We start from the raw sequence: 19,055 nt of genomic DNA, 5'->3' as shown, positions 1-19,055 counted from the left end.
CTTCACAGCCGGCCCCCCCCCCCGCCGGGGCTGGTTCCCCGGTGAGCGCGGCCTGGGCCTCCCCGGTGAGGAGGGCGGCGGCGGCGGGCCCGGGCCGCTTGGCGTTGCTATGGCGACGGGGCCCGTTGCGGGGCGGGGCCCTGTGACGCGGGCGGCGGCGGGTCTTGTCACGGGGAAGGTTTGAACCGCCCAATGGGGGAGCCGCGGGCGGCGGCGCGGCGGCGGCCCCGGAAGTGCAGCGGAGGCTGCTGCCCCTGGTGCGGCCACCCCCCGCCCCCCTCGGCCCAGCTGCGGGATGTCTATGGCGGCGGCGGAGCCTCCCGCCGCCTTCACGCCGCCGACGAAGGTCTCCTGAGGCGGCAGCGGACCCTGCGCGGCCCTTCAAGGTGAGGGTTCCGGGGCGCGCCGGGCCCTGTGAGGGGAGGGGGACCCGGCCGGGGAGGGTGGGCGACCCCTCGCCGTGTGGCCGCGGGGATGTCCGAGCTCCCTCGGAGTGATTCCTCCGGCGCCTTCCCCGCCGTGTCAGCCGGGAGAAGCCGCCTCTTATCTCGGGGTGGTCTCCAGCGGGGAGACCCCTGAGGGCTGAGCCTGCGTTGAGCGGGAGGCTGGTCCCGGGCGAGGTCCCTGCCGGCCTGAGGTAGCCACGGGCCCCCTGAAAAGCCGCGGAAGAAGTTACTTAAAACTTGAAAGGAAATAAACCTTGTTGCTAGGGCAAGGTGAGTGACAGCGTCCGAGCTTCGCTTGTGGTGATTCCCGAACTCTCTGAAGTTCTCGGTCGGTGCTGTGGCCGATGCCCAGGCTTGGGCCTGGGGAGAGTTGAAGCTTTTCCGGGAAAGGAGAGGATTAAAAGGTGTTTGGAGTTGGTTTGGAGCTGGGAGCTGGGGTTTCCCGGCCCTTCAGGAAACTATCGCTTCCCCTTCCTCATCAAGGGATGTAGGAGTGTGCGGCCGTGTCTTCCCCTCTGTAATTTTCATAAATCTGACATGATATACAGCTATGTGTTGTCTTAAACGCATGCTAATTAAAAACAGGTGAAGTATTATTTGTTTTATTTAGAGTAGGTTATTACACGAACCTTGGCAAGCTGACAAATTAACTAAGGAGCTGTAAAGAGTGATCTAAATTAGCAGAAGTATTGTATCATCGCAGGATTCTTCTTCTTATGTTGCAAATTAGGAAGGGGTGTTACCATAAAATTAGCTAACTAAGCCTCTCTGCCTCTCGAATAGTTGTACTTCATTGCTCCCCAGTAGTCCTTTGGGGATCCCTCCTCCCTCCCTCTCATTTCTTCCAAGTCCCCCAGGTACCACCAGGCAAGAAGCTGCTCACGCTGTAGCTGACTCCCAGTTCAGTGGGTGATACTGGTTAGCTGACCAGTACACACAGTGACCCCACTGCAACACGAGTCTGGGTAGTGCTGGGTTTCCTTCGGTGTGAGTGCCAATTTGGATGCACCTCTTCAGTCTGCAGAACTGTATAAAATTAGAATCTCAACATTTCTGTCAAGCTTTACAGAATTTGTTGGTAATGGCAGAATTTAGGGAGGGTGTGGGGTTTGGGAGGGGATGTACAGGTACCCTGGGACTGTTCAAACCTTGTTTCCTTATGAAAATGGTTAAAATTGCAGTTAGAATTTGAAGGTTTGTAACTGGGTAAAGACATCATATATAATTTGCAAAACGTTTCCTACGGTTTAAACAAACTTTAATTATCAATAAGTAAGGAATTATAATCTCCGTCCTTCCCTCATCCCATGCTTGTCAGAGGAAGCCAGGACACATCAACTTTTGTTGTCTGAGTCCATACACTTGATGTGTTTGAGCCCGCATGTTGTCTTAAATTGAAAAGAAGAGGATGTTCAGAAATTGGCACCTTTTCCTGTTAGTGTTCATTTTACTATTTCTCTATCAGGTGTCCCTCATCCATCAGCAATGAAGTGACTTCACTCTCTGCACAGAGCACGCTGTCAAGAAGAGCTAAAAGCTTTAGAATAACTGTAAGTAATTTTACCTCAGCTGACAAAAAACCCCACCTTTCTGCCAGAATCAGAGTAGTGCTGCTGGTGGATTTTTGGAAGATTTGCAATTGCATGATACCATTATCTCAACTGAAGCATCAGGCTCAAAGGTGATGACTTTGACCTCGCGTCTCTAGGCTTTTCCATGTTGTGTTAGATAGTGGTTAAGGTCATGCTTTTTTTTTCCCTGAAGAATAAACAAATGCTGCGATCCAGAAGCTTTCAAGCTTTCATTTAACTTCCAATAGACGCTTATAGTTAAGCACATATGAGAGTGTTTACAAGTTTAGCGTTCTAGGATGGAAGGATCTGATGGTTTCTTGTTGATTTTTCTTAGCTAAACTATTGATGCTTTTTTTCCCAGCTTTGAATTTCTCTTCATAATCAGATTGTGCTGGTTACTGGAACCCTTGATTTGCTCACTTGCTTTAAGTCTTTGAATGCCAATGACTCTTACAGGTGCCTGCTATCAATCCAACTCTCTTTGGTCTTTAATAACCATATTAAAAGCAGAAAATACCAGAAACAGAGAAATTACTTGTATATAATCCTAACTTCATGGCAAAATAGTGCACGATTCAAAATGGCAGATGCTACTGAAAGAAAGCTCAGGCTTTAATCAAGGCTGGCCGTTGTCGCTCTGTGGCACAGAGGGAAATGTTGTTATTTCCAGTTTCCTTATTCACAGGTTTCCTTTCATTGTATTACCCTTTCCCGTTTGTGGGAGAAGAGTCATGAAGAACCGTTCCTCATCTCCCCCTTTGCACGTCCATGTGGATGAAAACACCCCTGTCCATGTCCATATTAAAAAGGGTCAGAAAACCACACCTGCAAAATGCCAGGTAGGAGTGTGCAGCTGGGTGTTTGTGAGGGCTACAAAGAGGAAGGTGAACGGTCCTAGAAGCACCACAAAATCTTCCAGGTCTGTTTTACCGTTGCATTAGAACTGTAAGACTTGAATTCATATTCAGTGGTGAATTTTCAGTACCACGTCTTCTGTGTTTAAGACAATCTAAGCATGATATAGAAAGTTACTTCTCATGTTCAAGCACATGCTTGTGAGGAGCGTTGCTTCCAGTGTCATGTGGTTTGGGGGAATTTTGTTTTTCCTTTTATTTCCTGGATTTGTGTCTTGATAATGGTTTTTCTTTGGCTTCATCACTAGTTTTGTAAGAAAGGTTTGGGGAAAGGTAATAGGCATTTCAAATTCCATCTTAATTGTATTTAAATAAACACGTTTAGAAAAAAATAGTTCGGATTCAAATCATCTTTTGGCATTAATCACCTTCTCAGTCTGCTGAGCTATGCGGCAAAGAGGATCTCATCATAGCCTTATCCACAGTAGGTAGAAGGCAATGCTGAAGTTGAGTTTCCAGCTATCTCATATCCTCTTTTGTAGTTGGATGTTTATGTAAAGTTGTTCTCAAAAGATGATGGAAGTTGCTAGCTCGTTCTTCCTCGTGTGCAGACATCCTGTTCTAAGACCTCTATTAATTTTGTGTTTGTTGCTAATGGCAAATATCAAATGGGATAGGTAAAATCAATGCCTCCTGTTAATTAATTGCCTGTAGGGAATATTTAGAATATCTCATTTTTCTCTAAGGTTAGAATTGTGCTTCAGTTAAAGCACCTGAGTTCAATACAAATAAATGCAGATCTATTGGTTGACTGCAAAGCAGGGAAAACCCTTCAGGGACTTTTCATAACCAACCACAGTGCACTGTTCTTTTTTTCTCTGGTAGTGCTGTTGTCAGATGATGGAGCTGCTCTTTTGTGAGGTGAATTGGGATGGAGAAGGAATCTCCCAGGTTTTTCCTTCTTCACATGAATGGGTTGTATTGCGGGGTTTTTTTGGGGTGTCTCCATACTGAGAAGACTTCTTTCCCCACCATCCCAATCTCCCACCCCGCCCTGCTGGGTAAGGCTCTCATCACAAGTGCAGGTATCCCAGTGATAGAACACAGCTGCTACACGATAAACAAGAAGAATTTACTACATCCAGCCATACTGTCAACAGAATGTGCAATTACCTTTCCTTCTGGCTGGTGTCAGCCTCCTCTGATGGCTGCTGGCTCATCTGATCGGATGTATCGTGTGAAAAACTATGTGGTATTTTTGTATGAATGGACTTTCATTTGGTTTTGCAGCACTAAAAATTGTAAGTAGTTCTTTAGAAGTCTGTGATTTATTTTATTTTCTCTTTCTCTAGCAAAAGCACAAGCAGAAAATTAAAGGGGATACTGTCAACATGTGCCGATCTGTCCGTGTGAAAACTAAGGCCCCCTGGATGCCCCCTGGCAAAATGTCTGTCCGGGAGTCCACCTGCAGATTGGAGGTATGGCTGATTTTGTGCTTTAAAACAAACTTTCGGGTTTATCCGAGGTCGAAGAGAGCAGTTGTGTAGTGAGGGAACTGGGCTGATCTGAAAGAAGGCTACTCTGTCACCTACCATCCATTTTAAGTGTATTCCGTAAATCTCTTTCACTTTTCAATATATAAAAATTGGAAAATAATTAGCAGCTTCTGGCCGTATCATGCCTTTCTGTCTCTGGAAGCCAGACACACTTCTTTGTTTATTGTCATTTTACTTGTCCACTTCAAGATCTCATCTGGAGGCACAGCGAGGTGCTGCTGTTCTTGGTCTCTTCTGAAGCATGGAACATTTGTGTAGTATTGTGTAATATTTTCTTTCTCACAGGTTGATAGTCTTGCCTTTTATGTTCCTGGCTCTTCCTAGATGAGAATTTGAACTTGAGTTGTTGTTTTTTTTTTTTTCTTCTTTTTCTGTTCTAGTCTTTCTGGAGACTTGACGTTTCCCTGATGGAAATGAAAGAGCTGTTTATAAATGTGTGGGTTTTTTTTTTCCTTACTAGCCTTGTTGCAGTGATGTGATCCTGGTCTCTGGTTTTGGCAGAGCTAGGGTTAGAATAGTGTTTCTAACATTAATGCTAAAAAAGCTGATGCTCTTTCTTGCTTTTCTACCAGGGACCAACTCACCGCCTGGACACCACACCTCCAGACTCAGAACAAAAGATGTCAGTATTGCGCTTGTGTGACCTCTGTACAGATGAGGTGGGTGCTACTTGCTGCAAAATGAACCAATACGCGAAGAAGATCGATAGACTGGCAAATATGGTGGGAACACTGAAGAATGAGGTGAGGACACGGTGTAAAGACTCACTGTCTTTAAAAAAAGCACAGTCCTTTGTTGTTTGGTGCCGCTGAAGAGCTGGTTCACTGCTGTGAGATGTGGATTCTGGGTATCGCTTTAAAAGCACCTGGTTTGTCTTAAGTTCTATTTCAATATCTTCATCAGGCCAAGCTGCAGAAACAGGAGGAACAGCAAAAAATGACAAAGCGTCTCCTTGAGGAGCAGAAAGAAGAGCTGAACGAGGTCACACAAGAGCTGGTAGAAACAGAACATGAGAATTCCCTGCTCAGGCGCGATATTGAGCGCATAAAGGAAGAGAAAGATCTGACTGTGTAAGAAAGCTCCAGTTCTCCATTGCTACTGCAAGCAATGCTATTTACAGGGCACCTACCTCCCTTATTGTTAACATTATTTGAGGTTGCAGTTTGTCCCCTGGGTTGCAGTGGTGCTGAAGAAGTGATGTTCTTGGATTTTTTGGGGTCACCTTTTAGAAGGGGGACTTCAGAGAAGGGCCCCAGCATCTTTATTGGAATGGAAAAAACTAGTCTGAGAGAAGCTAAGAGCAGTTGGCTTGTGTGACCTACTGGAGGGTCATCCTAGCTCTGCAATTGATATTTTCAAGCTTAAGAGATGCTGTTTGAATTGTGATGATATTGGTACAACACCAAAAGAATAATCATGGAGCTGAAAACTAGAGGAGAATTTTTGGCCTTTGTGAAAATCATACTGAGACAGGAGCGGCTGCCCCCGAGAGGACTGAATCATGGGTTTTTTTTCTTAGTGACCCTGAAGGTCTTCCAGTCTGACATTTTTGCATCTGCTTTGTATCTAAAGAATTTGGGAAGTTTGTGTATTCGGGGGGACACTAGTGTTTTCAGAGAGTTAGTTTTATTTTTTCCTTTAGAAAGATCACTTGGAAGTTAATACTGTGTATATTCCTTTTCTGAAAACTTTGTGAATTGCGAGCTCTGGCTAAAAACTTTGAGCTGTGTATCTTGGTGTGCTTTCCTGTTTTATGTTCAGCCATTTGGAGCTTTATTTCTGGTGTGGCTTCAGCACCCAGGGAAAGCACAGCATTGTGTTTTAGGTTTAGGCTTGTGTGCAGGCTTTGGGATAAGCCCAATTTATCCTCTCTGTGAAAATTCCTGTTTCATATCTGTGGGCCTAGTGAGCTCCTGGTGTCTGCTTACTGTCTTCCATCAGAACAACTTCCATGCTGAAAGAGGGTAAATCTTAAGTAGTGTTTGTTTGGAGCTTTTATCCTCTGATTTGATGGTTTTTTGTCAGTTTTACCCCAATCGACTGTAATCAAGAGTGGCTGGTACAGCTGTCAAAGCTTCTCGTTTCTCTGATGGCTGACTTCTCATTACAGGCTGCAGAAAAACTACTTGCAGCATGAGAAAGAGTGTTTGATGTCCAAGCTGAGTGAGGCAGAACGGGATGGAGCAGCAGCAGCCAGGCAGATCCATAGCTTGAAAAATACAATTGGGAGACTCAACATTGTAGGTGTTGTCCTTTTTTATTCTTGCCTTTACTACATTGTCCTGTTATATGGCTGTCTTAATGTAATGTTACAGTTGCTGATCCAGAAGAACGTGAGGAAAACTGGAGGGATTTAGCATGCTTAAGGTGTTTGCTAGTTTTGTTTGGAAGTGGGGGGTTTACTTGCAGCTTCCAGTCACCTTCTGTGCACGTGATGCTGGCTATTGCGCTGCTCATACTTGTATGGGCTTCACACGTTCATTCCATGTGAACAGTCCTCTTTTTTTTTTTTGGTGGTTTTCCTCCTAGGAGAAACACATGAGCAGCTCAGACATTAACTCACTGACAAGGCAAAAAGAGCTGCTTCTCCAGAAATTGAGCACCTTCGAAGAAACCAACCAGACACTGCGAGAACTTCTCAGAGAGCAGCACAACCGGGAGGTGAGCAGTGCTGTGTGCTTGGCCTTGGGTGATTACAGGGGGCTATATTGTCTTATGAACTGAAACAGAATTTGGAGAGCTTTTAAATCTTCTTTTTTTCCTTTTCTCCAACCCTACTGTTGACCTTGTGTCGTAAGGGATAGATAGTTTTGTTTGTCCCTGCCTCCATCAGTAGAGTAAGATTGACTTTTCTGCTGTGGGGCTGTTAGAGCATCTAGGTCTTTGCATTACAATGAATAGGTACTCCTGTTTTGCCAGCCCTTTCTCACCTGGATGCAGCTGTGTCTGCTGATCGTGTTCCTCTGAAATTTTACTGCTACAGCTGCGTTGGCTGAAGTCTGGGGACTAGATATGGCCTCGGCTGGTGAGGGCCTAAGGATGTTCACAACTTTATTTTTGTAGTCTGCAAGAGCAATAACAGAGAAATTGTAAGCAATTCTGTACTGTTTGTGCAGAACAATCCTATATTGCTTGTCAGAGCAATACAGAAAGGAAGTTGCTATTCTTCCTGTAGTTTATGTTTCATTTCAGCAAACACAGGCCAATGCTAATGGTTATTTCAGCCACTAGTGAGACTGGGTAAAGGGACTGAGTTCTTCCACCTGACTGTCACTGAGTAGTGAGAGAGCTCTGAAAGACCTTAAATCGCATTGTGCTTTTTGTTGTAATCTTTGACTGAGAAGTGGAAAAGCTTTCTGAGATGGGTGATGATACAGGAAATGTTTAGCAATCTTGATGCTTCTGGGTATCTTCTGAGAATTGCTGCTGCAACTGGGGGGAAATGGTTGATTTGCCCAGTTCCGTCTAAAGAATCTGTATAAAATTGACTTTTCAGTTAACCATTTTTCTCATTCATTTCTTTTGTAGAAGGGTGCTCAGAAGATATTGGAGCGTCAAGGACTTCTGCTGAAAAGGCTGGCTGACTCAGATGCAGAGAAAATGGTAAGCAAACCAAAATATACCTCTCTTTCTTTCTCTGATAAAGCAGAGATATCTGAAATTAGAAGCTCTTCTTTGTCTTGTATTTAGCTATCAAGTCTTATACTGTCTTTTAGACCAATTAAAAATATTTTGGCTTTTGTGGTAATCAGAGCCACTACATTGCCCCTCTGGTTAAAAAACTATATTTTGAAGTGGATAGATTTTCACAGCCTTTGAAATACAGAGGCTTAGAATAGGGATAGCACAACTGAGACCTACATATAAGATCACCTTTAGGATTTACAGTTTCAGCTGCAAAGGAGAACTTGAGCTTGTTCTCATTATGTTGTTCAATTCAAGCACAAATTATTCTGCTTATTTTTTTCTTATGGTACTGAATGTACAAAGCAAGAAATGTACTACATTTTTTCTTTAAAAAGAAAACTCTGTGGGTGGGAGAGAAGAAAAAAAATCTACCATCAAAATACTCCTGACAGTCAGGATAGAATTCTTCAGTTTGGAAATCATCTTATTTTTTCTGTATGTTTATCATGTTATCCTTAAAGATAGAAGAGCACTAAGAAGATTCGCTTCTGTCAGCAAATGAGTGAGTGACGTGGTGCCAGTCGTTGTTCATTTCCTTATCTGTAAACTGAGAAAGGAGTTCATACATTGATAGAAATTATAAAATTTGCTTTGAGACATAGGAAATGCCCCTTTTTGTCTGTGGAGTCCTGCCAAGTCCTTGTTCTTGACTGGGTATCCTGTGCCCTGCCACACAAATGTTCGTGTAGCCGTTTTGCTTTCTGCTGGAGGAGGATGCAGGTTGTTTTTTCTGGGGCTGAGGATGCTGTCGCTGTGGATACCAGAGCGTGCCATGGATGGGAGGGTCTCAGGAGGCAGGCAGTTAAACCTCTTTCCCGCCACCTGCCAACCTAAACGTATTTGTTACTTAAAATCTGAGTGGTGTTTGTTTTCCAGGAACTTCAGCTGAGGCTTCAGGAGAAAGAAGAAGAAGTGGACAGTCTCAACATTCAGATACAGACAGAAAAGGTAGTTTCCTTTTTCTGCTTTCCCCTCCCTGCCTCCACCTTCCAGTTCTGTAGAAACACAGATTGCCCAAAATATGGGGTTGTATTTGCAGACAAGTACTTTTTAAAGGATCAGATGACTGGCTTGCTTATAAAACTAGACATCCATCACAAGGTTGATTAGGTAGCATTCTCTTTCACTTGGGCTTATCACTAAATTACCTTTCTGTTGAAGATCCTGATGGTTCCTGATGTCACATTCCAGTCTGTTCCTCTGTGTAGCAAGTAGAAGGAGAATGTAGTGGAAGAGCCCAGATATGAAGGGTGCTTTGCCCTAGAACAAATCTTCCAGGCCAGTCATTCACATCTGATGTAAAATAAATGGCTACTCATTTGTTCCCCATTTTGTGGGGAGCTGTGAGGGTCCATCTGAGGAAACTGGAGGTGGCTGGAGATCATTCAGTGGAGAAATCTGAGACTGTTAACATATTATAAAGTATTCCTTCTGTTAGCCTGTTGAGGAAAAAGGTGTGTATCTTGGTGCTTCTTATTTAGGACCAGGCAAAGACAGCATGTGAACTCTCCAAATCTATGGAGGCCGTGAGAGGCCGTTTACAAGCGCAGCTGCGGAACAAAGAGGCTGAGAACAACCGCCTGACTGTACAGATACGGGTACGTTTTCAGTGGTCCCAGGGCACGGTCTCTTGGTTTACTGTCATGAATGGAATTGGCTGACAGGGGAAATAGCACCCACCAACTATTCTCCTGTGTCTGGTAGACTGGAATGCTTCCTGGGGATGTTTATGCCATTAATTCACACCGATGAAGTAAGAAAAGGAAAAGCGTTTCAGTTTTGATGCATGAGGCAAAATCGTAGCCTTGAGATCTAGGTGCATTTATTAGATTTAATTTTTTTTAAAGTTAATTACTACATAATTATTTAAAAGATGGCTTTGGTTTTGTCAATCATCAAGACAGATCATAAACTATTTAATTTGCTTTCTGGAAAAAGCATGGTGCCACGGGTTCCTGTGTTTGGTCACACTCACGCATGCTTTCTACAGTATTAATGAGGGAAATTTCCTCTGGTTTATCTTGATGAAACTCTTATGTTTAACGTATCTGTTGATGATGTGATGGTTATGGTGAACGTGTATGTGATAATGGTTTAGAAGAGCTTTAATTCTGTTAAACTATATCGCTGTATAAAGCAACATTATTATATGCGAGCATTTCAATTAATAAAGAGAATGTTCTCGAGTAGATCAAAAGGGTAGTAGAGCTGGGGAAATCACTATTCTACAGAGCAGCTTATGAAAGAAGAAAGGATTCCTGGAAAGAAAAGAAGACGTCGTGTTAACGTGTCTGTCAGCATTAGGACAGGATTGTGGAGGTGAAATGCGAGTAGCTCCAGGCTGAAGTTTGGGGGTTTATGTCCAGCTCTCTCAACTGTTTGTAGGAAATGAGTCGCTGATTTGGGGATGCAGGTTTAAGGGCATTATTCCATATGTGTGTTTGTTTCCCCCCGTCCCACTGCAGAATCTGGAGCGCGGTGAAGCTCAGCACAAGGCAGAGATGGAAGAGGCCATGGAACAGATGAAAGAACTGAAGCAGAAGGCAGAGCGTGATAAAGAGGCCCTGAAGAAAGCCATGCGTGCGCAGAAAGAGCGGGCAGAGCGAAGTGAGGCCTACGCAGAGCAATTGACTGTCCAGCTAGCAGAAAAGGTACCTGAGAATACAGGAGGAGAGACCTCATTTCAGGTCATGCATCCAGATTTTTGACTTCTGGGAGCAGCCCTGGGGAGAGTCTCTGCTTTCAACTAATGAGATTTATTTCTGTCTTGACGCTTTGGCCCATTTATGCTAAGTTTAGAACAAATCCAGTTTTCTGAGCTGTCACTATATTCGCTGCATGTCCTTAACTTAGGACATGCAGTAACTTAGATCATTCTAAACTAGCAGATCTGATTTTCACCTGGCTCTTCAGAACCATCTGAGGGTTGACAAAAGCCAATAAAATAAAGCCTTGTGGTTTTGGCTGACAATGCTGAATAGAGTTGTTTGTTAATCAAGAAACTGGTCAGAGCAGAAAAGTACAAAGATTTAGAGGTGTACTGGAATTTCCTGTTGGTAAATGACTGAAGGGTATCAAGAAAAAGTAGAAAAGGTAGGACTAAAACAAATCAGAATGGAACTTTTGTTTTCTCCCTTTTTTCTAGAATTCCAGGGGCAGGAGCCACTAGTAGAATCTTAGCCATGCTTTGTATTTCTGATAGTTCATCTGCCTTCAAAAGAAGATTGGTTCCTCTTTCACTGTTGTTATGTCTGTTGGCTGACAGTAGTGTTGGAGAACCCCTCTTTGAAGGAGCAGGAAGAATAAAAATAAATACTTGTCCTCAGTATTTTAAAAGTCTTAGTGAAGTCTCTGCGCATATCATGCTTACCCATATCAGCATCTCTGTGTATTGTCTGCATATCCCATATCCAGAGACTTTTTTTGTGACTTTTCCTCATGTATTCCTCTTGTTTGATAGGACACTTACGTTGCTGATGCCATGTCCACTCTGGAGTCCTGGAGGAATCGCTGCAACAAAGTAGTAAAGGACAAGACTGACCTCGAACTGGAAATTGTTACGTTGAACAGGTTAAAATAAACTTAGTGTGGAGAAACTGGCATGAGTGGGGATTAGTTCTAAGTTCAAAGATAATTTAATTCAATTTAATAATTGCATTAATTTAAATAGTTTAATTGGATTGCCTGTAAATATCCAAACAAAACCAGCACGGCCTAAGGGCTAGAGCACAGTTTGGAGAGATCAAGAGAGGGAGAGAGATGGCTTCTGCTGCTGACTTGCTGTAGCAAAGACATGCTTTTTTAGTGTTTGCTGACCCTTAAGACTCTATTCCTTTGCCATTTTGTAATGCTTTGAAATAATTAAGGTTATTCTTCTTTTGAAATCTGTTTGAGAAACGTGAATGGAAGGGATTAGAGGAGGTAGGCAGTATAGTTCATGACAATTTTGTTGTGAAGGTAAATAAATGTGCTGGTATCACTGCAGTCCAGTTGTTGCTGCAGGAAAAAATACGTAGGTATAAGACAAAAGAGAGGTAGCTTTTTATCCTGTGTATCTTGGAGGCAATGTGTTTGAGCTCCAAGGGGACAACTCAAGTTAATTTCCAGCAGGCTAAGAAGATTGAGGTAGCAGAACAGTGTAACAGATAGGTGTGCACACAAGACTGGAGGAGGAAGATAAAAGGATGGGGAAAAGCCATGAAAACTAGCCAACTGAAGCTAGTTTTCAAGTGTGTTAGGAGCCTTATTCTTTCTTGTCACTTAAGGATTAATTTTGTTTCTGTATGGCAGCCGTGTTGCAGACTTGCTGGAACAGCAGGCAACCCTGGAGGACAGGACGCGGGAGGACAGAGAAGCCTTGGTGGAGAGATTGCAACGACAGACTACAGAGAACACGTCTTTCAAAATGGAGAATGAAAGGCTGAAGGTCAGTGATTCTAGGGCTTTGAAGCTGAAGTGCTAGGGAAAACAAGGAGAAATTAAACAAGCTGCTTGGCCTCTGAGGACAGAGTTGAATTGCAACCATTGCTGCTGTTTAGTTTAAAACCAGTTTTACCATGACCTGAGTATGATCAGGCAAATATACTGGGGAGAAACAAAAAGAAAGTAAGTGAATGTTCTGGGAGGACTGGGTTTTTTCCGTGTTTTGGCTAGGAGTTTCTCCAATACAAATGCTGTTTCTTCAAGCTGGGATCTTATGTCTTCTTGTTATATCTTCACGCTGCTGGCCACAGAATTTACACCTAACTTGTGCAGAAAGAATGGTAATCCAGAATAAATTAAAAAGAAACAAGTGCCCTATTTCTTCTGTCATCTCTCTTATCACTGGTGATCTTGTAGGTGACCTACATAATTTTCTTCTTGGAAAGTTAGGCATTGATCCAAATAAGGAGTGACCGTAATCCAAGTAGCACAGTCCACTCAGGCAAATGGAAAGGTTACACATCTATCCCAAACCTCTCTGCTCTGCTGGTGTAAATTTGTGGCAATAAAGTGGCAATTCACTGAAGTCTGGAAAGTTTTGCCGACTTACAATGGCAAAAGTCTTTTTTTCTTAATCTAGACAATGTTAGACAGCTGGTGTGGCAGTTACTTCCAAGTGCTCAAGGGAAGATGTTTTCATTTTTCAGGCTAGTGTGATCCCAATGGAGGAGAAGCTGAACCAAGCACAGATGGAAGTGCAGCAGCTCAGGAGCTCTGTCAAGAGCTATGAAGAGATGATTGAAAGCTACAAGTCACAGGTAGACATTTTATCAAAACCTTCAACCCTTGCACAAACATATTTTCTCCCTTCTCTGTTATGGTTTATTCTGTAATGCCTTAGCCCTTTGTTTGCTCTTGTTGCTGATCCTTGAGCAGTTTTAGTTACTCCAAAGCACTCCACACTTGTTGAAAACATTATATAATAGCTAAAGCTTATGAGCTTTTTGGTATGTCCAGGTGACAAAGACCCAAATGGAAGCAGATGAAGCAGCCGCAAAGCTGGAGGAGTATGATAAAGAGAACAGGACACTAAAAGATGAAATGAACAAGGAGATTGAACTGGTAACTATTCCTCTACAGACTGATATGTTGTAGATATTCATGTATCTTAATGTTCTGAATGGAGTGAAAAGTGGCTGTGAATAGGAAATAAAAATCTTATCTGAGTAGCAGCTTTCTTTTTTACTATCTGGCATTCTTCAGAATGTTTAAATTGTTTAGTGTGTCCTTTGCTGCAGAAATAGTGGTTTAGAATAGTGGTTTACACCATTGTCTGGTGTGGAAGAGTTCTCCTCAAAAAAGAGCTCATATTTCTATTAAAATTGAAACCCAGGATCCAAAATACTAACTCATTTTCACTCCATCCATAGGGAATGGCAAATCCTAAGAGAAAGCCTTTTGGTGTAGGAGAAGACCTTAGGCTTTGAACTCCAGCCAAATATCCACACAGTGTCATCATGGTTGCAGACTAACAAAGCTTCATTGAAGTAGAGAATTTTTTTAGTCTTGACCTTATGAACATTTGAAAATTCCTCATCTTCTCTTCTTTGACTCTAGGCGCGTAAGCAGTTCCAGAGCCAGCTTGCTGAACTGGAAAAGCTGCCCGAGATCCTAAAGCTCACAGAGACACAGCTAGCAGAATGTCAGGACCAGCTTCAGAGTTACGAGAAGAAGAACATGGACCTCTCTGTCATGATTGCAGATCTTCGTCAGCGGGTAAGGGACTGGCAGAAAATACCTCCAGCGCTGCAATCCACAAGTCTGACACCAAGATGAATTTCTAATCACAGGAAGGTTCAAACTTCATCTCTGCTCTTTTTTGAAAAGATTAAACGTGCACTGCAAAATAAAGGTGTGTCCTATGTCTTTGTGTGAGAAGTTAGCAGCGTAGCTGGTACATCCCTTACTGTTTGAAAGGTTTCTCATCCCTTGACACAGAACCTTACTGGGACTTGAGTAGCAGCAGGGACAGCACTTGCTAATGCCAACACTCGCTTCTGTTACTTCCATCGTCTTGTCAGCTTTCCCTCCTGTGGTTTTCTCCTAATAGTGCTGTCTCCACCTTGTTTTCTCACCCTGATTTCAGGTTGTTTTCCCAGTTCCTGTTTTTTTGTCCCAGAAGGGCTGCGTAGGTATCGCAGGGTAATTATAGACAGGCATGACTTCTACAGCCACCCCTCAAGACACACAGCAAATGATCTCGGCAATTTGACTGCTTTTCTTTCATCAGCTTGGAATTATAAACCTTCTTGACTCTAATGCCTTTGGGGGCTGCTGTCATCTATATGGCTGCTTTTAATGTATGTTCTTTGCTGTGCTTGCAGGTGTCTGCTCTGCATACAACTGCTTACGGACCTCGCTTTTCATTTGCAGTATGGAAGAATTTTCTCAGACCTTTCCAAACGTTAACTACAAGCACCGGCAGAAGTGGATGTTTAGTGCTTTGCTTTTCTGTCCACTCTTCCTTTTCTGAGGCTCTCTGGGAGTTACGAATTGAGCATGTTTCCTTCTGGAGAGCTGCATACGTTTAAGTGGTTGGTTGTGTGTGTTGTTTCCTTCTGGAGAGCTGCATACGTTTAATTGGTTGGTTGTGTGCGTGTATTGACTACTCTGTAAAGTAACTACTTACTGTAATTTTTAGATTGAGCTCCAGGGGGACAAAATGGAGATAACAAGAGAGAGGTATCAGTCTGCCCAGGAGGAGAAAAAGCAGCTCACCTTGAAGGTGGAGGAACTAGAAAGGTCAGAAATATGAGGCTTTCTTGCTCTTTTAACCTTCTACTTCATCCTCTTCCTGTTGTTTTTTCAGGGGATTGAAACAGCTTCAGTCTTGTTCCAGTCCCCCACGTGCCTCCAGGATTCTGTGCATTTGCTTATCCCACAAGGATCTGTAATCAGTAGCTGTCCACTGGAGAGTTACAGTTTTTTGCAGCACCTTTTATGAATGTTGTTAGAAAGGATGATGACTTACACAGCACGTAAACCAGCTCCTGGCCCAATCTAGCCTGACAGTTTTGAGGTTACTGAATATTACAGTGGTTTTAGTCATGTTTATAAATTCCTTTTAGTGACAATGTCTGGTAAAATGTGGGTATGTGAATACTCTGTGTGTCCTTCAGCCTTTAAAATTCTGATTTGAGAAATGGAGAGGTGTTTCTTGAGGCTCTCGCCTTTCAAGGGGGAATAGAATTTATTCCTAGCCGAGTCAGGACCTGACAAAAAGGCAGACTGAAACACACTCCATTTAAAATGAATAGGTGTCTCCTTCCTGTATTGTCTTAACCTAGAAAACTAGAGACAACGAGTGCCCAGAACATAGAATTCCTTCAGGTCATAGCAAAACGCGAGGAGTCGATCCACCAGTGTCAGCTGCGGTTAGAGGAGAAGACCCGCGAGTGCAGCTCTTTGGCACGTCAGCTGGAGATGGCCATTGAGGATGCCAAAAGACAAGTAAGTCATTTTGTGTGTGTGTGTGAATTTTCCCAAAACTACCCAGACTGTAAAAAGGGAACAGCGAGAATGCTGGAAATACCTCCTCAGCCTATGACCAAATTAATGAAAATCATCCTGTGCAGTGAAATACAGATAATAAAATGTACTTAAACCATTGAAAAACTGAACCCAGTGCTCCAGCTTGCAACAGAAGAGAGGAAAGCACAAAACTGAGCTATTACTTCTGTATGAGAATGCATCCAATTAAACTTTACAGGGCTTTTGTGGGCAGTGGGGTAGGGAAAAATCATTCTTTGGTAGACACCCTTTAACAAAGTTGTTGTTCTGTTGTCACATGTAGGTGGAACAGACTCGAGAACGAGCAGCGTCTAGAGAGAGAATAGCCCAGTCCAAGATGTTGGATTTGGAGACCCAGCTGAGCAGGAATAAAACAGAGCTGAACCAGCTGCGCCGGAGCAAAGAGGATGTGAGTGAGTTGCAAGGGACACTCTTGCTCTGCTGGTGGTGTCAAGGTCTCACAGATTGCAGTGAAAGTCGTCCTCAGCTGTGTCTGAACATGAAGTGTTGTGATGTGTGTCCATGAGAGATGTGTGATATGACACGCCAGTTATGTCACTAATTCCAGAATGCAGGCTCTCCTTTGCTTATTACTTACAGCAATGATTGGAATGAACTTGTTCTAAACTTACGCGTCTAAGAAAAGAACCAGACCTTTCTTACATTCAGATTTGCACCAGATGTCACGGACAGATTTCAGCTTCATTTACTGTGCTTGTTTTTCTGGGGGAGAATGCAATGTCTCTTCTAGAGGAAAGGGTTTGTTCTAGAAGAAAGAAGGGAAATCTTTTCCTGATATCCTGTTTGCCCTGCTTGTTTACTTGAGTTTTACTTGGAATCGGGTTGGCACATGGATCAGGTCAAGCTGCTTTTCAGAAAAGAATGTGTTTAATTCCCCATAACTACAGCTAATCAGTTTTAAAAGCCTGACGCTGATTAGCCGTGTCGTCTCCTGTTTTTATCAGCGGGTTGCTGAATGGAGTTGGAAATGAGCAGAACAAATTATAAATATCACAGCACCATCTAGGGTAATGTCATCTACTGCTGTGCTAATTCTTGCCGTCCTCAGCACGTTTCGGGAGCAGCTTTTACTGTGAACAGGGTGAATGTTGCTGTCTTTCAGCCTGTTGATTTGTGCTTCTTTGCGCAGGCAGAGCGCCGGTACGAAAGCCGCCTACAGGATTTAAAGGATCGGTTGGAGCAGTCGGAGAGCACCAACCGCAGCATGCAAAACTACGTCCAGTTCCTCAAGTCTTCCTATGCCAACGTTTTTGGAGAAAGTGCCTTGCTGGGCTCCCCGAGCCGCTCTCGTTCTTCTCCATGAGGACAGCCCTCTCTCTGCACCTCAGCTTCTAAGCACAGAAAGAGCCCTATTTCAAAGCCATACAGTGTTTGGAGAGCAGGTTGGCATTTCAGGGTCACTATGAGGAGTTTTCCTCTTTTTCTTGCAGTGTGAGACAATAACACGGTGGTGGTGTCTGTCTTCAGTGTAGGGTCTTGGCAATACTGGTTTGGTGTTGGAGGTTGGCGTTAAACTGTGCCCCAAAACCAGGTGGTTTTGCATATGACAGAAAAGGTCCTTTTCATTCTGTAAGGTCCCGATGTTTTCAGCTCTTAACCCTTGTCAGGGGTTTGTTGAGCATGTTCATGTTTATAAGAGCTCTTTTCCTTTTCATGCTTCTTTTTTTCACTCTGTTTCTGTGTTGGGGAGATCATGTGGGGCTTCTTGTTTGTGGGAGTTTTTTACATTTTTTTAAACTATTGAACATTGTATTGATACATTGAACAGTAAGATGGTGGTGGGAGAGGGTTCACCCACCAGCTGTGTGAAGCTGAAAATAGCTTAAGTGCCTGGACTCTACACTTAGAAGAGATTATCTCCTGAACAACCACAGTGTTTATAAACAGTTTTATACCAGAAATAATGATTTTGTTTTTTTTTAATTTAACTTGATTCTTGTATGCTCTCTAATCCTCACCTTTGTTTCCGAGTGTGATGCTAATGTTGCTTTACTCTTCTCGTCCTGCTTTCCTCATCCTGAATATGCCCAGGACTGAGCCAAAACCATCTGAATTCAAAGGAAAGATTGCGGTTTAACCTCAGTAGCACTTCAGTTGGGGTCTTGCTGTGAATGCCACGTGAGTTCAGGGTGTGCATGAAATACTGACTTAGTCTTAAGCCAATTAAAGAGCAGCTACAGATACTCAACTTCTTCGTCCAACCAGCCTGCACCTTTTCCTGGAAAATCAGGTCTTCGTTGTGCTGAGTCCCTAAAACTTTCTGGTAAATGGTTCTTACAGGGGCAAAAATAAATACTCTTTTTATCTCTTTTATATCCTATTTATGTGCGATGTGGTCACTGGGCAGTATTTGTCATAAAGGTTTTTCTAAGTTAATTGGTTTTTGAGAGTTTTGTGATTGTGTTTGTGTGTTTAACACTTTAAAAGTCCTAAAGGTGCTATGGTAAAACAAACAATAAATGGTGTTTTAATTGGTCGTGTTGGGAATTTCCTCTTCTGTGTGCTGTGTCTAGGGTCTTGTTGTGGTTTAACCCTAAGCAGTTCACACACAACCCCCCGCCACTCCCAGGGGGACAGGGGAGTCTTTGATTTAATGTGTTAATTAGCAACAACTCACACTATATGTGTTATCAACATTATTCTTGTACTAAATCTAAAAGCACAGCAGCTCTTAGGAAGACAATTAACTCTATTCCAGCTGAAACCAGGACTGGTCTGTGGGCCTTACTTTGGAAAACCAAACACATCCTGGGCTGTGCTCCTCACCCTCTTCTGTGGTCAGTGGCCTCTCCCTGCCTCTGCAAACCGGGATAAGTACTATAGCACTCTCTCTCCTCCGCGAGAATACACAAAATAAAGAGAAAAGCGGTGAAACGGGCCCGTTTGTCCACCGGAGCCGCCTGCGGCGGGACTCGAACTCGCGTC

General features: G+C 43.3%; 1 protein-coding gene across 2 annotated transcripts; it reads left to right on the top strand.

Annotated features, from left to right (window-relative positions):
• Positions 1–330: 330 nt before the first annotated feature.
• On the top strand, positions 331–18,606 carry ODF2 (outer dense fiber of sperm tails 2). 2 transcript variants are annotated; one of them, XM_014949926.1, is made up of 21 exons: positions 331–386; positions 1,912–1,996; positions 2,706–2,859; positions 4,227–4,352; positions 5,003–5,173; positions 5,334–5,500; positions 6,541–6,670; positions 6,960–7,091; positions 7,959–8,033; positions 8,994–9,065; positions 9,599–9,715; positions 10,583–10,768; positions 11,578–11,687; positions 12,408–12,543; positions 13,247–13,357; positions 13,557–13,661; positions 14,157–14,315; positions 15,241–15,341; positions 15,887–16,049; positions 16,393–16,518; positions 17,260–18,606. In XM_014949926.1, exons 3-21 carry the CDS (start codon positions 2,752–2,754, stop codon positions 17,431–17,433), a joined length of 2,469 nt encoding a protein of 822 aa, XP_014805412.1. In that variant the 5' UTR covers positions 331–386; positions 1,912–1,996; positions 2,706–2,751; the 3' UTR covers positions 17,434–18,606. The 2 variants fall into 2 exon arrangements, with proteins under 2 accessions (XP_014805412.1, XP_014805341.1); XM_014949855.1 differs by having other exon boundaries at positions 16,393–16,522.
• The last annotated feature ends 449 nt before the right edge of the window (positions 18,607–19,055 follow it).

The sequence above is a fragment of the Calidris pugnax genome, unplaced genomic scaffold (assembly GCF_001431845.1).
Source record: "Calidris pugnax isolate Ruff unplaced genomic scaffold, ASM143184v1 scaffold22, whole genome shotgun sequence".
Taxonomy (NCBI): Eukaryota; Metazoa; Chordata; class Aves; order Charadriiformes; family Scolopacidae; genus Calidris; species Calidris pugnax.
This window is presented reverse-complemented; position numbering and strand designations above follow the sequence as displayed.

Coding starts and splice junctions, on each gene's coding strand:
- ODF2 (XM_014949855.1), top strand. CDS start 2,752: ATGAAGAACCGTTCCTCATCTCCCCCTTTGCACGTCCATGTGGATGAA. Junction 9,066..9,598: donor TTCAGATACAGACAGAAAAG/GTAGTTTCCTTT, acceptor CTTCTTATTTAG/GACCAGGCAAAGACAGCATG. Junction 14,316..15,240: donor TTGCAGATCTTCGTCAGCGG/GTAAGGGACTGG, acceptor TGTAATTTTTAG/ATTGAGCTCCAGGGGGACAA.